Raw genomic sequence first — 23,241 nt, 5'->3', positions numbered from 1 at the left:
GATATAAACAAGTTTTAGATACTCGGCTCGGTTCCGTAGTAGTGTCTTGTAGCGCAGGTTCGAGCATCGGTTTCTAGAACGAATGCACCTTGTTCAAGACCCGCCAATGACATTTTTTCTTTTTTTGTCTCGCTTTTTTCAGACATTTTGATGGTTTTTAGATTTTTTTCTTAATTAAAAATAGAATCCCATTTATTTTTATTTTTGTAGCTTATTCTAGGGTAAATCCATAATCAATAATTTTTAGCTAGGCAAGGAACAGTTTTGATAACAGCTTTTTATTATTTATTGCTAAAATGTACTGCACGATTATTGCTTTATATGTTGCATGTACTAAAACTGTAATAGTTATTGCAGTAACTAAATGTACGCTTGCGGGGCTATTTTTTTTACGCTGATGACACTCAGTTTTATTTGCCTTTCAATCCCCATAATTCAGAAGAGCTGATACAATCTAAACAACGTATGGAATCTTGTCTCAACAGCAATAAGACTTTGCTTAAACAGCGATGAAACAGAATTTCTGGTGCTTAATGTCACCGCCACGAGGCCTCCTCTAAAGACGATGAAACTTTCACAATAAATGCCTCTAATACAGCCAAAAACATAGGTGTTTGGTTTGGTGATTTTCTCACAATGAACATGCAAGTGAAGGAAACCTGTAAATCTGCTTTCTTCCATCTTAGCAACATAAGTAAAATAAGAAAATAAATTTCCTTTGAGCACTGTGAAGTTCTCATACATTCATTCATTTTATCAAATTAGATCACTGTAACTCTCTATATGCAGGTATCAAGAGAGAACTTATTGATAAATTACAGTACATTCAAAATTGTGCTACTCGGCTTTTCACTGGAACCTGAAAATAATACGGTCATATCTCACATGCCATAAAATCTCTTCCTGGGTCAGTAAAAGAGCAAATAGATTTTAAACTTGTTACTTCTTGCTTTCAAGTCGTAAGTGGCCTACTCAAGTCACTCCATATAAACCAACGAGAAATTTACGCTCTTCTACGAAAAACAGGTTCTTATTTCTAAAAAATGAAGCTTTAAGATCTCCAAGCAATGATGAAAAAAGATATATACATTATCAAATATGATAATGGAGTTTAAATACATATTAAGGGGTCTTGCTCACATATTGTACGAAGGCCAAGGCGGTATTGACTTTCATCTAACTAGATACCACACATACCATCAATACAAATCATATTGATTTTTTTTAAATTAAGAACCTATGTAAGAACCTAAGTAGCCTAAAATTTTATGTAGTGCCCGTTAAATAAGAACCTGTTTAGATTAACCTGGAAAACCTAGATTCTTAAAAGCGGTACTGCATTATATTGCTATTCAGATTGTCCCCTTTCATCATTGTGAAGTGTTTTGGATCCTTAAGAGAAAGGCGCAATATAAATCTACTAATCATTATTATCATTATTGTCAAGGTGCTTTTGGGTACTTGAGTTAGTTTACATCGGCGACACGCGATACCTCTGTCGGACTCATTATTGAGGGAGAGAAATTCAAACTTTTCAATACTAAGCTATAACGGTGAGAATTATATAAAGGTGACTGGTCCATCTATTAAACCGAATGGTATTTAGCGTGTTTGCAGACATACGAGGCGGGGGAGAAAAATGGAAAAACGTCACAAAATTTTCGACTATTTTGCAACAAGTAAATAACATTTTGTTTCTTAATATACAGACATGAATTATCAGCATTGCTTTGTCAATAAAATACAAAATATTAAAATTAATACGGTCTAAATTCTGCATTGAATATATGTCATTAGAGATACATGTAACTATAGATTTTAGCATGATATAAATTACATCAATGCGAACTCCCCTTGTCGAAAAGAACTGGAAACAAGATTTTCTGTATTTCAATGTCTACGATAGCGATCACCTGATGTTATTGTTAAATGAATCTGGCTTAAAGGTTGTAGTAGCCGATAATGAGCCGTTGTCACATTTATTGTTATCCACTTGGCGACAAAATCACGTAACGTATTACCTGCAAGCACGCAATCAGCGTTTCCCTGTTTCTTTGCGATGTTCCACGGAAAACCAACCCTCTCGCGGAGAATCTTTCTTAAACGATAACTCCAGGGCATTTGCGAATTCCTTCGGCTTTTTCGTCGATGTCACATGTACAGTGTGACATAATATGCAAATCAAATAATCAAGGCGCGGTGAAACAAAGCAAGATATCGCACTGACATAATGCATCAATGCTTTGACCCCTTACGCTACTAGAATCCAGCGAACTTGCTAGTCAGACGATACTTTGCATATATCCGATTTTGTCACCTCCCACAAGGGCCGAAGGTCCCCTTTTCGGTTATCAATAGACGTGCTATTTGTAGACAAAACTATAAAGTTTGTAGCCAAATCCGATAATTAACGTCCCCTGGAGATACTACAAATGCATAAAAAAATCCCTTTTTGTTTTTTCGGGGGTGGTCAGATTTTCATCAGAGAACTCACTCCCCCTCCCCCCCCCCCCCCACGGAAAATAAGGAAAATCCTGGGTACCGGCCGGCTTTTTGGTTATTAAATAAGGTTACTGGGGAGTAGAGAAAGTGTAATTCTACCTAGTATGTCTTAGACAGAATTGAGAAAAAAAGTCTATGTTTGTTAGGTTCAGTCTAGACGCCGTTCTTTTCATGTACCCTTTCAAATGCAAATGAACCAATTCGGCCGCAATTCTTTTCACGTGCTGTTCCGCACCAAATGAACATAGAACAATCGGATTGGTTCATTTGGATGCATTTGCAACGGTACATGAAAAGGACGGCGTTTAAACTTGGGCTTACATTCAAGATTAAGGATTAAAATTGTCAAAAGCCGTCATTTTCTATTTAGTATTAAAACAAACATTTCAATTCATCTTGCCGGCATATATAATATTTTCTCTCTTTCAAAATATTTTAGACTAAGCCAACAGTATGGACCAAGCCTTCTTACTCTATTTATAGTAGGTGGGACCCCTTTCTCAATGCCAACGACGCCTTCGGATACGTTGGATCAGTTCGAAGAATTTAAGCCAACAATAAAAAAAGACAACCAAAATGACTTAGACTTGGGAAAATTCTATTAGTCTCCTTTGCAGCCGTCCGCGTTTATCAGTCGAAAAATCCCAGCGCTCTCGCGACTGACAAACGCGGACTTGCGCTGCGCTGGACCAGTTTCTACGACAACAGAAACAGAAATATGTCACGTGACTGGCACCAGTCCCCTCTGAAGTCACGGTCTATTTGTGCCACGAAGACAAAATGGCGGACCCAAGTCACCAATAGTTGACTTGAGGGGCTTCACGACCAACATGGAGTAGTAGTAGAAGACGGAGAATAATAGATTTTTCCCTCCAGTTATTCGTCTGGCGGTATTGCGGGTTTTCAGGGCCACTTGCCTTCATAATGCGTTGTAATGTTGCCATTTGTACGGCCGCTTGGTCGGTTGTTTTGTTGGCTTTAGTCCCTGAATGCTTCGCAATGTCGAACGACGAGAAACGAAAAATGCGGTAAGAAAAATAGTTGGAAAACTTACAAAGGCGTGTTTTTATATTACCAAATAGTTATTTTTGTGTGTTTGTGATTTCAGAGGCCAAGTTAAAGAAATGTTTCGGCATGCTTACAACTCATACATGGTTAGTTTTTGTTTTTTAACGTAGCGTCGTTAGCTTATATTATTGTGGTGAAACCTTCCTTGATTAAAAAAAAATCCTTAGCTTATGATACCCTTTTTCGATAAAATGTAATTATAATATTGTTCAGGTATATAAAGGATTATGGTGTCAATTTAAGGAGTCAGCTTTTTATTCAATTTTATGAAAACATCTGATGTCATCGATAATTATTCTATTCTTACATGATTTACTGTCAAAACATTCTACAAACTATTTCCACCCGACATAAAATAATTTATATGAGTCCATATTATTAATTTTTGGTCATTTTAACAGCCAAGGAAGTTTTCACGACTTTGTACATAATTTTTTCCCCATAGTAACCAGTATAAGCCTGAAGTATTTTTTTTTTTCATCCAATTGATTTTTTTAGATTAATTCAAACAACAAAGAAGAATATAAAGATCACTGGCAAACCAGATGTTCGTGTACCAAAGATAATTTGTGTACCGAATATATCTGTAATAAAGCAAATGTCTGGAGGTTCTTGTTGTAGATTGATCTCGGCATTACGGAACCAGCAGAACTGGCAGAACCAGTGGAACCAGTGGAACCAGCTTATTTTGAGTGCAGAGGCATATTATACAAGGGTTACGATTTATTTTTGAAATAACTGTATTTTTAAATCTGATAACAAAATATCGAAGTTAACGCAAGAGCAAATAACTACTACACTAATTGTTTAAACTCTATAAAGTCCTGTTCTTTACAATTTATCCTCACCGTTAATGCGGCGTCTAAGCGAGCAAATACACAACTGCACCAGGGTCAGTTGGCTTGTGTAAGCCCCATCAGACACTACAAACACCACAAGTATGATATGAAAAATAAACAAAGTGTTAAAATACTTTGTTATTTTTTTGTCTGCACAGGTACACAAGAAGGACACATTTCGAAAAAACGCCTTTTGCACACTAAAACTAAGAGCGCTTGTTTTACAGTATGTTTTTTGTTACTTATCTGGAACTTTCAAAGGAATTTTTTAACAAATTGTATATGACAGAGTGTCGAATGTGCGTGAAATAACGTAGCACATTTGTGCTTAGTGTGATGTGATGTGATGTGATGTGACTGAGTAGAACAGAGAAACAAACAAACAAAAAAATGTTTGATAGATTACTTTGAAAGTAAATCGTAATCCTTGTATAACATCTATACCCCCTTTTGCCCCTGCATTAAAAAAATATGCTGGTTCTGCTTTTGGTAATGCGGGATTGATCTGGTTCCCTTTTAGCCCTGATTCATAACCGTTTTGGTAATTTTCCTCCCTCAACTCGGTTCACCTCCTCCCCGCTCATAATAAAATACAACAGGGTCCACAGGCTTTCAATCACAACTTCGACTCTTCAAGGCAACTTTTATGGCAGAAAACAGCCAGCTTTTCCTATATGCCATAGAAAAGTAAGTTCTAAACACATCTTTTGAAAATAATAATCCAAAAGGCCAGAATTACCCTGCAATTTTTTATTCTGTATTGTCCAGGTTTTTTTATTGGCTTTATTACAGATATATTCGGTACACAAATTATATTTGGTATGGTTTGCCCGTGATAAAGATATGGATGTTTTTTACATTTCTTACAAGGCTGCTTTAAAGATAAATTAAAATGTATGTTTATGATACATTGGGCTTAACTTTTTGCTAGGGAATTTTATTTGTTTTATAGAAGCTCTTTTTTTGTCAAATCTCCTGGAACTCTCAACATAAGTGTTTTAGACATAAATGACACAAGTAATGACGTCATCTGACCCCTCCCATGGTCACCTGACCTAGAACAGAAAAACGTGTCAGAGAAGCCACTGTTCAAATCTAACATCATATTTTTTGCAGAAATATTTTAAAATCGGATTTGCGAAATTTTGATACTGCGAGAAATGGCAAATTTTTATGTTCTTCGAAAACCACATATTTGGTAATAACTTTTTCATTTCTTAAAAAATCAAAAATCCCATGCTTGTTTTCTTGTGAGGAAATGGCTGTCATCTTGTTTTTTTTTTGCCATCTATTTTTATTATCTAAAAACATATAAAAATTGCATTTTCTTCTACAAAATGTTGAAAGTTTATATTAATCTCTTTGAAAAAAAAGAAAAAAGTTAGAATTGGAGTTTTGAAGAAAATAAAATAAAAAAAGGCTCGACCAGGGATTGAACCTGAAGCGCTTGTTTATGAGTCAAAGGATGCTGCGGCGATTTTAGTCTATTTTATCAAATGTAGCACTTTTCCTGCTCGTAGCAACAGTGTATCGTAGCAACGAGATAATACCATAGGCCGATAATTGGGTAAATTTTGTATTGAATATACCATCACAGTATAACCCTAGTCATATTTAAAGTGATTTCATGTAAATATCTGTCAGTGCAAAAAATATGTTTAGACAACCCTATCTCATCTGCATATCCCTTTGTGGTTCATATTGGTATCCTCAATTGCTTTTACATTTAGAAAGTCTAACTTGAACTTGTAACAGATCCGACTCACTCAAAAAAATTTATTTAGCATGCTTAGGTGAAACCAGTGTTGCTTTTAATTCTCAGTCATATAGCCCCAAACAATTTTTTTAAAAAGAAAAATGCCTTGAGTTTGCCTACGGCGTGCCTTTGATTTCGGCATTGGTAGTATTTTATAGTGTGATTTTGTGGTAAACAAAGTGGTTCCAGTTTTTCACAAAACCCCAATGCAGTTTTGCGTTTGGTTTTTGTGATTTTCTGTGCAGTTTTACAATTGTCCTTCCCCCTTGTGCTTCCTCTTGTGTCTCTTGCAGTCGTTTGCTTACCCTGCAGATGAGCTCATCCCCCTTATGCTTCCTCTTGTGTCTCTTGCAGTCGTTTGCTTACCCTGCAGATGAGCTCATCCCCCTTATGCTTCCTCTTGTGTCTCTTGCAGTCGTTTGCTTACCCTGCAGATGAGCTCATCCCCCTTATGCTTCCTCTTGTGTCTCTTGCAGTCGTTTGCTTACCCTGCAGATGAGCTCATCCCCCTTATGCTTCCTCTTGTGTCTCTTGCAGTCGTTTGCTTACCCTGCAGATGAGCTCATCCCCCTTATGCTTCCTCTTGTGTCTCTTGCAGTCGTTTGCTTACCCTGCAGATGAGCTCATGCCGTTGAGCTGCAAAGGGCGCGTCAGAGGGGTCGACCCAAGCCGTGGTGATGTTGATGATGCACTTGGGATGTAAGTACAGCAATACCTCTATAAGGTAGTACGGTACCTCTACCAGGCAGTACCTCTATAAGGCGGTACCTCAACAAGACGGTTCCTCTATCAGGTAGTACCTAAGGCAGTACCTCTATAAGGTGGTACCTGTATAAGGTGGTACCTCTACAAGGCGGTTCCTCTATCAGGTGGTTCCTCTATCAGGCGGTACGCTCTATCAGGCGGTACCCTCTATCATTCGGTACCTCAATGAGGCAGTACTTTCTACAAGGTGGTACTTCTATCAGGCGGTACCTTAATAAGGTGTCTCTGAATGTGAAACCTTAATAAGCATCCACCCAGGACCAGTGGCCACATAATCCTTTTAGTAATTTTGTATAAGATCACTTAATAGGCATGCTGCTTTATCTGTATTTCTGTCCCAGTGTGGCCTACTTTTTATTTTGATACAAAAGAATTTATGCAAAATCTACACCAATCGGATATGGCCAATCCTATTAATATTGAATAAGATAAAAGATATTGAGAAGGATATTGAGAAGTTCTTAAAAGTCAGCTGCCTTATTTTGAAATATTTGAATTTTCGAATCACTTAAATGAGGAATGCTCCTCAATGTTTAACGTGAAACTATTTATGCTACACTGAATAATGATCTTTTTCATCTGCAATGTTAGGATTCACTGTCTGTTTAAATGTTAGGATTCACTGTCTGTTTAAATGTTAGGATTCACTGTCTGTTTAAATGTGGATTTATTTCTTGTTGTCCTTCATGATGAATTTCTCCTGTCTCAGGTTCTCCTTGACCCTAGTGGATACCTTAGACACCCTTGCTGTAAGTACATATTCAGTGATAGACACCCTTGCTGTAAGTACATATCCAGTGATAGATACCCTAGCTGTAAGTACATATCCAGTGATAGACACCCTTGCTGTAAGTACATATTCAGTGATAGACACCCTTGCTGTAAGTACATATCCAGTGATAGATACCCTTGCTGTAAGTACATATCCAGTGATAGACACCCTTGCTGTAAGTATATATTTAGTGATAGATACCCTAGCTGTAATTACATATTGAGTGATAGATACCCTTGCTGTAAGTACATATCCAGTGATAGACACCCTTGCTGTAAGTATATATTCAGTGATAGATACCCTAGCTGTAATTACATATTGAGTGATAGATACCCTAGCTGTAATTACATATTGAGTGATAGATACCCTAGCTGTAATTACATATTGAGTGATAGACACCCTTGCTGTAAGTACATATCCAGTGATACTGTAGATACCCTTGCTGTAAGTACATATCCAGTGATAGACACCCTTGCTGTAAGTATATATTCAGTGATAGATACCCTAGCTGTAATTACATATTGAGTGATAGATACCCTTGCTGTAAGTACATATCCAGTGATAGACACCCTTGCTGTAAGTATATATTCAGTGATAGATACCCTAGCTGTAATTACATATTGAGTGATAGATACCCTAGCTGTAATTACATATTGAGTGATAGATACCCTAGCTGTAAGTACATATTGAGTGATAGATACCCTAGCTGTAATTACATACCCAGTGATAGATACCCTAGCTGTAATTACATATTGAGTGATAGATACCCTCGCTGTAATTACATATCCAGTGATAGATACCCTAGCTGTAATTACATATCCAGTGATAGATACCCTAGCTGTAATTACATATTGAGTGATAGATACCCTAGCTGTAATTACATATTGAGTGATAGATACCCTAGCTGTAATTACATATCCAGTGATAGATACCCTAGCTGTAATTACATATTGAGTGATAGATACCCTTGCTGTAATTACATATCCAGTGATAGATACCCTAGCTGTAATTACATATCCAGTGATAGATACCCTAGCTGTAATTACATATCCAGTGATAGATACCCTAGCTGTAATTACATACCCAGTGATAGACACCCTAGCTGTAAGTACATATCCAGTGATAGACACCCTAGCTGTAAGTACATATCCAGTGATAGATACCCTAGCTGTAATTACATACCCAGTGATAGACACCCTAGCTGTAAGTACATATCCAGTGATAGACACCCTAGCTGTAAGTACATATCCAGTGATAGACACCCTAGCTGTAAGTACATATCCAGTGATAGATACCCTAGCTGTAATTACATATCCAGTGATAGATACCCTAGCTGTAATTACATATCCAGTGATAGATACCCTAGCTGTAATTACATATCCAGTGATAGATACCCTTGCTGTAATTACATATCCAGTGATAGATACCCTAGCTGTAATTACATATCCAGTGATAGATACCCTTGCTGTAATTACATACCCAGTGATAGATACCCTAGCTGTAATTACATATTGAGTGATAGATACCCTAGCTGTAATTACATATCCAGTGATAGATACCCTTGCTGTAATTACATATCCAGTGATAGATACCCTTGCTGTAATTACATACCCAGTGATAGATACCCTAGCTGTAATTACATATCCAGTGATAGATACCCTAGCTGTAATTACATATCCAGTGATAGATACCCTAGCTGTAATTACATATCCAGTGATAGATACCCTTGCTGTAAGTACATATCCAGTGATAGACACCCTAGCTGTAAGTACATATCCAGTGATAGATACCCTAGCTGTAATTACATACCCAGTGATAGATACCCTAGCTGTAATTACATATTGAGTGATAGATACCCTAGCTGTAATTACATACCCAGTGATAGATACCCTTGCTGTAAGTACATATCCAGTGATAGACACCCTAGCTGTAAGTACATATCCAGTGATAGATACCCTAGCTGTAATTACATATCCAGTGATAGATACCCTTGCTGTAAGTACATATCCAGTGATAGATAGTCTTGCTGTAAGTACATATCCAGTGATAGATACTCTTGCTGTAAGTGCATACTGTGCCCAGTAATACAGTAGATACCCCAGCTGTAAGTACATATTGAGTGATAGATACCCTTGCTGTACGTACATATTCAGTGATAGACACCCTAGCTGTAAATACATATCCAGTGATAGATAGTCTTGCTGTAAGTGCATACTGTGCCCAGTAAAACAGTAGATACCCCAGCTGTAAGTACATATTGAGTGATAGATACCCTTGCTGTACGTACATATTCAGTGATAGACACCCTAGCTGTAAATACATATCCAGTGATAGATACCCTAGCTGTAAGTACATTTTCAGTGATAGATACCCTAGCTGTAAGTACATTTTCAGTGATAGACACCCTAGCTGTAAGTACATTTTTAGTGATAGATACCCTAGCTGTAAGTACATTTTCAGAGATAGACACCCTTGCTGTAAGTTCATACCCAGTGATAGATACCCTAGCTGTAAGTACATTTTTAGTGATAGATACCCTAGCTGTAAGTACATTTTCAGTGATAGACACCCTAGCTGTAATTACATATCCAGTGATAGATACCCTACTTGTAAGTACATATCCAGTGATAGACACCCTAGCTGTAAGTACATATCCAGTGATAGATACCCTAGCTGTAAGTACATATCCAGTGATAGACACCCTAGCTGTAAGTACATATCCAGTGATAGATACCCTAGCTGTAAATACATATCCAGTGATAGATACCCTAGCTGTAAGTACATTTTTAGTGATAGATACCCTAGCTGTAAGTACATTTTCAGTAATAGACACCCTTGCTGTAAGTACATTTTCAGTGATAGATAGTCTTGCTGTAAGTACATATCCAGTGATAGATACTCTTGCTGTAAGTGCATACTGTGCCCAGTAATACAGTAGATACCCCAGCTGTAAGTACATATTGAGTGATAGATACCCTTGCTGTACGTACATATTCAGTGATAGACACCCTAGCTGTAAATACATATCCAGTGATAGATAGTCTTGCTGTAAGTGCATACTGTGCCCAGTAATACAGTAGATACCCCAGCTGTAAGTACATATTGAGTGATAGATACCCTTGCTGTACGTACATATTCAGTGATAGACACCCTAGCTGTAAATACATATCCAGTGATAGATACCCTAGCTGTAAGTACATTTTCAGTGATAGATACCCTAGCTGTAAGTACATTTTCAGTGATAGACACCCTAGCTGTAAGTACATTTTTAGTGATAGATACCCTAGCTGTAAGTACATTTTCAGAGATAGACACCCTTGCTGTAAGTTCATACCCAGTGATAGATACCCTAGCTGTAAGTACATTTTTAGTGATAGATACCCTAGCTGTAAGTACATTTTCAGTGATAGACACCCTAGCTGTAATTACATATCCAGTGATAGATACCCTACTTGTAAGTACATATCCAGTGATAGACACCCTAGCTGTAAGTACATATCCAGTGATAGATACCCTAGCTGTAAGTACATATCCAGTGATAGACACCCTAGCTGTAAGTACATATCCAGTGATAGATACCCTAGCTGTAAATACATATCCAGTGATAGATACCCTAGCTGTAAGTACATTTTTAGTGATAGATACCCTAGCTGTAAGTACATTTTCAGTGATAGACACCCTTGCTGTAAGTACATTTTCAGTGATAGACACCCTTGCTGTAAGTTCATATCCAGTGATAGACACCCTAGCTGTAAGTACATATCCAGTGATAGATACCCTAGCTGTAAGTACATATCCAGTGATAGATACCGTAGCTGTAAGTACATATCCAGTGATAGACACCCTAGCTGTAAGTACATATCCAGTGGTAGATACCCTAGCTGTAAGTACATATCCAGTGATAGATACCCTAGCTGTAAGTACATATCCAGTGATAGATACCCTAGCTGTAAGTACATATCCAGTGATAGATACCCTAGCTGTAAGTACATATCCAGTGATAGATACCCTAGCTGTAAGTACTTATCCTAAGCTGCAGTAATGAAACACAATGCAACTTCCCTGCTAGCAGAGGCCTCTTTTCTCTGTATTTCGCTGGGCTGGAGTTCGCGAGGAAAAGATACCTCTGCCATGGGTCACAAGTTCGTTTGATCAAACCGCCGTCCACCGCCGTGGACGGGAGATCCAGAACACATGCTCCCTCCCATTAATTACTGGCCACTATTTGAGCCAACAATGACTAACGCATGCTTGAAACGTATATCCGCTGCCGGATAATAAGCGCGCATTTGAAACAGCGTCCTCCGTAGAAATATCACGCGACAAATTATAAAAGAAGCCATTCACTGGCTTATCTTCATTCAGAATTTTCTCTCTTTTGACTAACGAGTCAATCTTCCGTTTACAGGTTTTGCGTATTTTTTCTGGAAATAGCTGATCTAAGTTTACCAAGAAGTTTTGTAACATTTTCTTCGAGTCCAACTGTGCGATATTTACATTGAAGAAACTCGCCTGCCCAGATGTCTTGAAATTAATCTCACAAACACGACAAAACTTGTCTTTGCTGCGTTTGCTGTACAATCTTTTTAGTGACGTTTTAGGTGATTGAAATTGAACAGTTGTTTTCTTTTTTCGAAGAGGAGGACTAACCGGAGTTTGATTCATGATTTTCTACTAAACCCATGCAAAGCATATTAGCATATTGACAACTTTCGCGCGATAGTACGGGTTTTGGCACGTCGGTCGCTTATTAACGCTCACGCATGCGCAACAAAAACACTTTCAATCCATGGCGGAGGTCTCTTTTCCTCGCGAACGCCAGCACAGCGAAATACAGACAAAAGAGGCCTCTGCTAGCAGGGGACAATGCAACCAAAGAATAGTCTAAAAACTTATCCCTTGCTTTAATAAGCGCCATTCTGGTATGAATTCAATTGTTTTGATTCAGTGTTGCTTATACCTAGGTTCTTGGTGAAGTATCAGAGTTCGAGAAAGCGGTCAAGCTTGTTATTAAAGATGTCCACTTTGATACTGACGTTGTGGTCTCTGTATTTGAGACAAATATAAGGATTGTGGGGTGAGTGTGGACCTTTCTTACTCTTTGACAGATATTCACTACTAAAGGACTTTCTTCCTCTATGACAGATATTTTTTACTAAAGGACTTTCTTCCTCCTTGACAGATATTCTCTACTAAAGGAATTTCTTCCTCTTTGACAGATATTCACTACTAAAGGACTTTCTTCCTCTATGACAGATATTCTTCACTAAAGGACTTTCTTCCTCTATGACAGATATTTTTTACTAAAGACTTTCTTCCTCTTTGAAAGATATTCTCTACTAAAGGACTTTCTTTCTCTATGACAGTTATTAACTACTAAAGGACTTTCTTCCTCTATGACAGATATTCACTACTATAGGATTTTCTTCCTCTTTTACAGATATTCACTACTAAAGGACTTTCTTCCTCTATGACAGATATTCACTACTAAAGGATTTTCTTCCTCTTTTACAGATATTCACTACTAAAGGACTTTCTTCCTCTATGACAGATATTCACTACTAAGGGACTTTCTTCCTCTTTGAAAGATATTCTTTTCTAAAGGACTTTCTTCCTCTATGACAGATATTCACTACTAAAGGATTTTCTTCCTCTTTTACAGATATTCACTACTAAAGGACTTTCTTCCCCTTTGACGGATATTCACTCTAAAGACTTTCTTCCTCTATGACAGATATTCATTACTAAAGGACTTTCTTCCTCTATGACAGATATTCACTACTAAGGGACTTTCTTCCTCTTTGAAAGATATTCTTTTCTAAAGGACTTTCTTCCTCTATGACAGATATTCACTACTAAAGGACTTTCTTCCTGTACTGTATGACAGATATTAACTACTAAAGGATTTTGTTCCTCTTTGACAGATATTCACTACTAAAGGACTTTCTTCTTCTTTGACAGATATTCACTACTAAAGGACTTTCTTCCTCTATGACAGATATTCTTTACTAAAGGACTTTCTTCCTCTATGACAGATACTGTATTAACTACTAAAGGACTTTCTTTCTCTTTGACAGATATTCACTACTAAAGGACTTTCTTCCTCTATGACAGACATTCACTACTAAAGGACTTTCTTCCTCTATTACAGATATTCACTACTAAAGGACTTTCTTCCTCTATGACAGATATTCTTTACTAAAGGACTTTCTTCCTCTATGACAGATATTTTTTACTAAAGACTTTCTTCCTCTTTGAAAGATATTCTCTACTAAAGGACTTTCTTTCTCTATGACAGTTATTAACTACTAAAGGACTTTCTTCCTCTATGACAGATATTCATTACTAAAGGACTTTCTTCCTCTATGACAGATATTCATTACTAAAGGACTTTCTTCCTCTATGACAGATATTCACTACTAAGGGACTTTCTTCCTCTTTGAAATATATTCTTTTCTAAATGACTTTCTTCCTCTATGACAGATATTCACTACTAAAGGACTTTCTTCCTCTATGACAGATATTCACTACTGAAGGACTTTCTTCCTCTATGACAGATATTCATTACTAAAGGACTTTCTTCCTCTATGACAGATATTCATTACTAAAGGACTTTCTTCCTCTATGACAGATATTCACTACTAAAGGACTTTCTTCCTCTATGACAGATATTCTCTACTAAAGGACATTCTTCCTCCATGACAGATATTCACTACTAAACGACTTTCTACCTCTATGACAGATATTCTCTACTAAAGGACTTTCTACCTCTATGACAGATATTCTCTACTAAGGGACTTTCTTCCTCTATGACAGATATTCTCTACTAAAGGACTTTCTTCCTCTATGACAGATATTCTCTACTAAAGGACTTTCTTCCTCTATGACAGATATTCTCTACTAAAGGACTTTCTTCCTCTATGACAGATATTCTCTACTAAAGGACTTTCTTCCTCTATGACAGATATTCACTACTAAACACAGAAACAGAGAGTGGATATTAAAAACCTTACACGCTTGTTTTAATCATTGCAAAGGAGAGATGAAAATTGAGAAGGAAGCATTCCTAGGGGCTATTATGTTCCTTCCCTCTACTTCCTTCTCTTTTGTTTGTAAAATAGCAGTGTAACAACACTTCTTTGCACACAACACATATTCTAGCTCCCTTGTTCATATTTGCACCCTCAAGCAACTAAACAATTAATTGGACACCCAGGTTAGGTGTTTAAACAAATGATTGGAATATGTTCTGTCTCTCCAGGGGGCTTCTTGGTGGCCATGTGGCGGCTGATTCCTTGAAGAAGTCTGGCAAAGGCCTGTCATGGTACAACGGAGAGCTTTTAGCCTTGGCCAAGAAAGCAGGGGAGTGTCTTTTGCCAGCCTTCAATACCACCACAGGCATACCCTATCCCAAGGTAAGGAAACCCAGCCATCAATACCACCACAGGGATACCCTAGCCCGAGGTAAGAATATCCAGCCATCAATACCACCACAGGGATACCCTAGCCCAAGGTAAGAAAACCCAGCCATCAATACCACCACAGGGATACCCTAGCCCAAGGTAAGAAAACATGCCATCAATACCACCACAGGGATACCCTAGCCCAAGGTAAGAAAACCCAGCCATCAATACCACCACAGGGATACCCTAGCCCGAGGTAAGAAAACTCAGCCATCAATACCACCACAGGGATACCCTAGCCCAAGGTAAGAAAACCCAGCCATCAATACCACCACAGGGATACCCTAGCCCAAGGTAAGAAAACATGCCATCAATACCACCACAGGGATACCCTAGCCCAAGGTAAGAAAACATGCCATCAATACCACCACAGGGATACCCTAGCCCAAGGTAAGAAAACATGCCATCAATACCACCACAGGGATACCCTAGCCCAAGGTAAGAAAACCCAGCCATCAATACCACCACAGGGATACCCTAGCCCGAGGTAAGAAAACTCAGCCATCAATACCACCACAGGGATACCCTAGCCCAAGGTAAGAAAACATGCCATCAATACCACCACAGGGATACCCTAGCCCAAGGTAAGAATACCCAGCCATCAATACCACCACAGGGATACCCTATCCCAAGGTAAGAAAACCCAGCCATCAATACCACCACAGGGATACCCTATCCCAAGGTAAGAAAACATGCCATCAATACCAGAGAAAGATAAAGCACCCACAAGGCTTTCTACAACCACCGTTATTAAAACATTTCATTTGGTCCAGGTGAATCTGAAATATGGTATCCACCACCCTGATTCTAACACTGGTACGGAGGTGGACACCTGTACTGCATGCGCAGGGACAATGATCATGGAATTTGGAGCCCTTTCTCGTCTCACTGGAGACCCAATCTTTGAGGTAATATATCTCAAATTGACTTGAGAGTTGTAAAGGTCTTGGATTGTTATGATAAACACACTTGCTAACCACTGCAAGCTAGAATTGAATACCTCAAAAGTAAAATGAAGCGTACTGAATATTGCTTTGAGAATGCATCGCCTTTCTTACAAGTATGATTTTTGTTTGCTGTTTAGGAAAAAGCAAAAAAGGCAATGGAATCCTTGTGGAAATTCCGTAGCAGGGCGTCTGACCTTGTTGGTACAGTGATCAACATTCACAATGGTGACTGGGTCAGGAGAGGTAATCAAATCTAGCCACTATTTGATATACAAAAAAATATTTAGTTGTTTTTTAGAGTAATATGCGAAGAAAATTTTGCATTTGGCTGCTAATATGCATTGGGGTGCTTGCTAACCTGAAATCAGTTTTCATTGGCCTTTTGGGAGCATCAATGAATAGTAACTTACTCTAAAGAAAAAATTACTTTGTTTTCTGTGACAGATAGCGGTGTTGGGGCTGGTATTGACTCCTATTATGAGTATTGTCTAAAGGCGTACATCCTCCTGGGCGATGATACTTATCTGGACAGATTTAACAAGGTTAGAAATGCTTTACTGATATGGTCAACATTAGCAGTGTCTATTTTGTGGGCATGAAAACACAGCAATAGATTGATGGAAACTTAAGGAATCTTAATGTCTTTAGCAAGATTAAACTTGAGTTACTATTTATCAAAGTAATTTATTTATTTATCAAAGTAGTTAATATATGTATTTATTATATATTTAGAGACTTTTATCACACTGTACAAATAAAACTCAAAGTAAATACAATAATACCTGATGATGAGGGTTGGCTCTGGCAGGTCCCAAATAGTGCCATGATCTTTGTAAAATATACAACAAGCAATTAACAGAGCAAGTGAAACAATGGGTGTCAATGGAAAATGTGACCTCATGGTAATTAGGTTACGTGCTTAATATTAAAATCACTTGAGAGCTTGCTATGCAGGTTAAGTTGATAGGGGGGGGGGGTAATTGTCTATGTATATTTTTTCGAACATTTTGCACAGATATAGTGGGTGAAAGTGTTTTTATCTCTTCAGCATTATAAGTCTATCATGCAGTATATCAACCAAGGCGCCATGTTTCTCAGTGTTCAGATGCATCAGCCTGAGAGGACATCACACGCTTACATGGATGCCCTCCAGGCTTTCTGGCCTGGTTTACAGGTGTGTTGGGAACCTCTACAGTTGTCTGTGAGTAGATTTATAAGCAAAACATCCCTGCACATTCTTAGCCCCTGACCAGATCATTGCTTGTGGTTCAGCAACATGTAATATGTAAATTAATGGAAACTCTGTGATGCAGGTTCTGAAGGGTGATCTGAAGAAAGCCATTGAGATGCATCACATGTTATACGAAGTAGCAAAAAAGCACACCTTCCTGCCTGAGGTACAGGATTTATTGTAGAACAGACCTTTTCACTGCTAACTGTTTTATGCTATTTGTTCATGGTCTTTTCACTAATAAGGCAATAGTCATGGCAAACCCTTAGAAAGTACTTAATTTTGTGGTACTCACTGTTTAAAGCTGTTAGAGTGGGCAGCCCTTTTATATTTATTTTTTTGGCTACATTGTACCATCTTTGTTATTGTTCTTGTTGTTGTTGTTGTAGGCGTTTACAACAGACTTTGAGGTGCACTGGGGAGAGCACCCTCTGCGGCCAGAGTTGGTGGAGAGTACATACTTCCTATATGAGGTAGCTATTACTGTCCTGTGTCATAGAAAAGACAATTGGTTAACACATGTTATGTTTCTATCCAGGCCATGTTAGACCCATACTATCTATAACACTGAGTAACACATAACCATGTTTGTATCCAGGCCACGTCAGACCATACTATCTATAACACTGAGTAACAAATGACATGTTTCTATCCAGTCCACGTTAGACCCATGCTATCTATAACACTGAGTAACACATAACCATGTTTCTATCCAAGCCATGTTAGACCCATGCTATCTATAACACTGAGTAACACATAACCATGTTTCTATCCAAGCCATGTTAGACCCATACTATCTTTAACACTGAGAAACACATGACATGTTTGTATCCAGGCCACGTTAGACCCATACTATCTAGAGGTTGGCAGGAATATCGTAGAGAAGATTAATGAGCATGCAAGAGTGCCATGTGGCTTTGCTGCATTGAAGGATGTCAGAACTCTCAGTCATGAAGACAGGTAATTCTATCCACAGCCACACGGAGCAACACAGACCATGCTGTTACCAAAACAATACAGTTGTCTTGATGTTGAACCAGAATACTGAACATGAAACAGGTCTGTTGTGAAGTATTAATAAAGACAAGGATATGGCATGGTCAAAAACAGTGTTTCGTGTTGCAGTACTGAGACTCAAACTCTTTATCTCAAACTCAAACTCTAATTGCTTTTCCCAAGAAATAAAACATTAACAAGTCACAAACTTGTCTTTATTCCCTTTGAAATTATGTAATGCTCATATACTACACAAGGAATACCATAAACTGTGCAGCAAACTTATCATTGTAAACTGTATCACTACTAGAGTCTACATTTGTAAGGAGAATGTACTGTCATGTCTATAGAGGAACTCATTTACCCCCAAAGTGTGAGATAACGCAGAATACTGTTGTTTAGATCTCCTTCTGTAAAGCTAATGTTTTATTTCTTTAGCCTCCTTTACTTTATAAAAAATATACAAGACATAACTCTAATGTAAGGAAGTAAATTAAAATGAACTGTTACTTTTTGCTGCATAGGATGGATTCATTTGTCCTGGCTGAGACGTTCAAATACCTGTACCTCCTCTTTACGGATAAGAGTGAATGGACCCTCCCAATGAATGACTTCATACTCACTACAGAGGCCCACTTGCTTCCCCTCAGCCTGTCAAGCGTGTCTCCAAATGGTACTGCATATGAGGCAAGGCAATTTATAATAAATACATTATAGTATTTATAAAGCACCTATATATTAGCCACATTTCCATGCCCATGTTTTTTTTTTTTATTTCTCTAGCAAATTCGGTATAACCTGACATTGAGCTCTGAGAAGTTCACCGTGATGCTTTCACTGAATGTCATTGTTTCTGATTTCTCTAGCAAATTCGGTATAACCTGACATTAAGCTCTGAGAAGTTCACCGTGTTGCTTTCACTGAATGTCATTGTTTCTGATTTCTCTAGCAAATTCGGTATCACCTGGCATTGAGCTCTGAGAAGTTCACCGTGTTGCTTTCACTGAATGTCATTGTTTCTGATTTCTCTATCAAATTCGGTATAACCTGACATTGAGCTCTGAGAAGTTCACCATGTTGCTTTCACTGAATTTCATTGTTTCTCATTTCTCTAGCAAATTCGGTATAACCTGACATTAAGCTCTGAGAAGTTCACCGTGTTGCTTTCACTGAATGTCATTGTTTCTGATTTCTCTAGCAAATTCGGTATCACCTGGCATTGAGCTCTGAGAAGTTCACCGTGTTGCTTTCACTGAATGTCATTGTTTCTGATTTCTCTATCAAATTCGGTATAACCTGACATTGAGCTCTGAGAAGTTCACCATGTTGCTTTCACTGAATTTCATTGTTTCTCATTTCTCTATCAAATTCGGTATAACCTGACATTAAGCTCTGAGAAGTTCACCGTGTTGCTTTCACTGAATGTCATTGTTTCTGATTTCTCTAGCAAATTCGGTATCACCTGGCATTGAGCTCTGAGAAGTTCACCGTGTTGCTTTCACTGAATGTCATTGTTTCTGATTTCTCTATCAAATTCGGTATAACCTGACATTGAGCTCTGAGAAGTTCACCGTGTTGCTTTCACTGAATGTCATTGTTTCTCATTTCTCTAGCAAATTCGGTATCACCTGGCATTGAGCTCTGAGAAGTTCACCGTGTTGCTTTCACTGAATGTCATTGTTTCTGATTTCTCTAGCAAATTCGGTATCACCTGGCATTGAGCTCTGAGAAGTTCACCGTGTTGCTTTCACTGAATGTCATTGTTTCTGATTTCTCTATCAAATTCGGTATAACCTGACATTGAGCTCTGAGAAGTTCACTGTGTTGCTTTCACTGAATGTCATTGTTTCTCATTTCTCTAGCAAATTCGGTATCACCTGGCATTGAGCTCTGAGAAGTTCACCGTGTTGCTTTCACTGAATTTCATTGTTTCTCATTTCTCTAGCAAATTCGGTATCACCTGGCATTGAGTTCTGAGAAGTTCACCATGTTGCTTTCACTGAATGTCATTGTTTCTCATTTCTCTAGCAAATTCGGTATAACCTGACATTGAGCTCTGAGAAGTTCACCATGTTGCTTTCACTGAATGTCATTGTTTCTCATCTCTCTAGCAAATTCGGTATAACCTGACATTGAGCTCTGAGAAGTTTGCTTTCACTGAATGTCATTGTTTCTCATTTCTCTAGCAAATTCGGTATAACCTGGCATTGAACTCTGAGAAGTTAACGGTGTTGCTTTCACTGAATGTCATTGTTTCTGATTTCTCTATCAAATTCGGTATAACCTGACATTGAGCTCTGAGAAGTTCACCATGTTGCTTTCACTGAATTTCATTGTTTCTCATTTCTCTAGCAAATTCGGTATAACCTGACATTGAGCTCTGAGAAGTTCACTGTGTTGCTTTCACTGAATTTCATTGTTTCTCATTTCTCTATCAAATTCGGTATAACCTGACATTGAGCTCTGAGAAGTTCACCATGTTGCTTTCACTGAATTTCATTGTTTCTCATTTCTCTATCAAATTCGGTATAACCTGACATTGAGCTCTGAGAAGTTCACTGTGTTGCTTTCACTGAATTTCATTGTTTCTGATTTCTCTAGCAAATTCGGTATAACCTGACATTGAGCTCTGAGAAGTTCACCATGTTGCTTTCACTGAATTTCATTGTTTCTGATTTCTCTATCAAATTCGGTATAACCTGACATTGAGCTCTGAGAAGTTCACTGTGTTGCTTTCACTGAATTTCATTGTTTCTCATTTCTCTAGCAAATTCGGTATAACCTGACATTGAGCTCTGAGAAGTTCACCGTGTTGCTTTCACTGAATTTCATTGTTTCTCATTTCTCTAGCAAATTCGGTATAACCTGACATTGAGCTCTGAGAAGTTCACCGTGTTGCTTGCACTGAATGTCATTGTTTCTGATTTCTCTATCAAATTCGGTATAACCTGACATTGAGCTCTGAGAAGTTTGCTTTCACTGAATGTCATTGTTTCTCATTTCTCTAGCAAATTCGGTATAACCTGACATTGAGCTCTGAGAAGTTCACCTTGTTGCTTTCACTGAATTTCATTGTTTCTCATTTCTCTAGCAAATTCGGTATAACCTGACATTGAGCTCTGAGAAGTTCACCGTGTTGCTTTCACTGAATGTCATTGTTTCTCATCTCTCTAGCAAATTCGGTATAACCTGACATTGAGCTCTGAGAAGTTCACCGTGTTGCTTTCACTGAATGTCATTGTTTCTCATCTCTCTAGCAAATTCGGTATAACCTGGCATTGAGCTCTGAGAATGAGTATGACTTCACTTGCCCTAACTCTGTCCACCCTGAGGGCAAGGTGAAATATGCCGAGGAGGTGCGGCGACAGATGCTGCTCAAGACACAGGGAAGCTGTCCAAAGCAAGCCAAAGGCTCATTCAGCTTCTCCTCGGATAAGTAAGGGTCAACAATATAGACTTCACTAAACAACAGATGAAATGATGTACAGCATGATGCAAAATACCTGGATATGAGGCATGGTACATTGTCTTTTGGGAGGTCCATATATTAAAAGGGTCAATATGCAACCCTCATGAAATAAAGTAGTGTATTTGATGGTACAAAGGTGAATCCACAAACTAATTTTCATGACCAATTGTACATTCATCGCGCAGAAATCTGATAAATGTAGAAGTAATGCATTGGAAATGAAGCATTGTACATACTGTAGTTTCCTGTTGTAGCTACAGTATATTTGAAATAGTTACACTGTGATACCACAAAAAACATTCAGGTATCAGGCATGATCACAGTAGCATGCCCTACTAGTAGAAACTACTAGTTCAAGTATGTAGGGTAAACTGACTTCCGCCATATATTCGACCGGAATTAAAATTGCAATCGCCAAAATGTCAACTTTTAGGCCAAAATGGGCAATAAGACCTCGATATTCATAATATACACCAGAAATTCTGTTAAATATCGACAAAATAGTTTGTTTGAAACTAGGGGTTTACAGGGCCTTTAAACGTAAGTATTATTTCTCTATGATTTTTATTCCTTTTATTAACCACAGAAAGTCGGCCCGATAACATCTGTATTCTGCTACCGTGTTCTTTACAAACAAACAAGAATCTAATCATTGCTTCGTCTAAATTGTGTTGTTAAGGGCTTGTATCCAAATCAACAGACCCATATAAACCCATCATGATTGAACATCATTTCGAAAAGTAAACATTGTAATTCGCCGTTGCTTGATGAAAAGAACTTCTGTGGTCGAGAATATCCCTCCCAAAGACCCCCTTCTTTCCCTAGATGTCTTGGTACGAACACCCAACAAATAGTGTACAACAACGTCATTTTGTAGTTATCTATTGTGTGCATTCTGTGCCTCAGACCTCCCCGACTTCGTGCGGAGCAGTTTGTTCCTGGTAATTCTGAACACCTGTCACTGCTCAAGTCCATGGGTATCACAGTGGCACAGACCAAGGAGGGCAAGATACAGCTGATGCACACTGCTTCATCGGTAACACTCCTTATTTGTCCTCATCGGTAACCCTCCTTATTTGTCCTCATCTGTAACACTCCTTATTTGTCCTCATCGGTAACACTCCTTATTTGTCCTCATTGGTAACACTCCTTATTTGTCCTCATTGGTAACACTCCTTATTTGTCCTCATTGGTAACACTCCTTATTTGTCCTCATTGGTAACACTCCTTATTTGTCCTCATTGGTAACATTCCTTATTTGTCCTCATCGGTAACACTCCTTATTTGTCCTCATTAGTAACACTCCTTATTTGTCCTCATTGGTAACACTCCTTATTTGTCCTCATCGGTAACACTCCTTATTTGTCCTCGTTGGTAACACTCCTTATTTGTCCTCATCTGTAACACTCCTTATTTGTCCTCATCTGTAACCC

At 38.2% G+C, this 23,241-nt stretch overlaps 2 protein-coding genes across 2 annotated transcripts in view; one reads left to right on the top strand and one right to left on the bottom strand.

Annotated features, from left to right (window-relative positions):
* The window catches only part of LOC5508390, a 133,768-nt gene extending 131,625 nt beyond the window's left edge, over window positions 1–2,143 (bottom strand). The window contains exon 1 of the mRNA XM_048731302.1: window positions 2,022–2,143. The gene's annotated coding sequence lies outside the window, so the exon portion shown is untranslated. The remainder of the gene's footprint in view (window positions 1–2,021) is intronic.
* Window positions 2,144–3,247: 1,104 nt separating this feature from the next.
* The window catches only part of LOC5508393 (ER degradation-enhancing alpha-mannosidase-like protein 3), a 42,042-nt gene continuing 22,048 nt past the window's right edge, over window positions 3,248–23,241 (top strand). The window contains exons 1-16 of the mRNA XM_048731183.1: window positions 3,248–3,530; window positions 3,611–3,656; window positions 6,764–6,864; window positions 7,640–7,679; window positions 12,667–12,779; window positions 14,964–15,117; window positions 15,939–16,073; window positions 16,250–16,355; window positions 16,557–16,654; window positions 17,161–17,286; window positions 17,426–17,509; window positions 17,733–17,816; window positions 18,179–18,303; window positions 18,864–19,026; window positions 21,597–21,775; window positions 22,715–22,844. Coding sequence (XP_048587140.1) covers window positions 3,427–3,530; window positions 3,611–3,656; window positions 6,764–6,864; window positions 7,640–7,679; window positions 12,667–12,779; window positions 14,964–15,117; window positions 15,939–16,073; window positions 16,250–16,355; window positions 16,557–16,654; window positions 17,161–17,286; window positions 17,426–17,509; window positions 17,733–17,816; window positions 18,179–18,303; window positions 18,864–19,026; window positions 21,597–21,775; window positions 22,715–22,844 — 1,788 coding nt within the window. The 5' untranslated portion in view covers window positions 3,248–3,426. The remainder of the gene's footprint in view (window positions 3,531–3,610; window positions 3,657–6,763; window positions 6,865–7,639; window positions 7,680–12,666; window positions 12,780–14,963; window positions 15,118–15,938; window positions 16,074–16,249; window positions 16,356–16,556; window positions 16,655–17,160; window positions 17,287–17,425; window positions 17,510–17,732; window positions 17,817–18,178; window positions 18,304–18,863; window positions 19,027–21,596; window positions 21,776–22,714; window positions 22,845–23,241) is intronic.

This window comes from Nematostella vectensis, chromosome 8 (assembly GCF_932526225.1).
Source record: "Nematostella vectensis chromosome 8, jaNemVect1.1, whole genome shotgun sequence".
In the NCBI taxonomy this organism is placed as follows: Eukaryota; Metazoa; Cnidaria; class Anthozoa; order Actiniaria; family Edwardsiidae; genus Nematostella; species Nematostella vectensis.
Note: the sequence above shows the minus strand (reverse complement) of the source record. Positions and strands in the feature narration are given on the sequence as shown.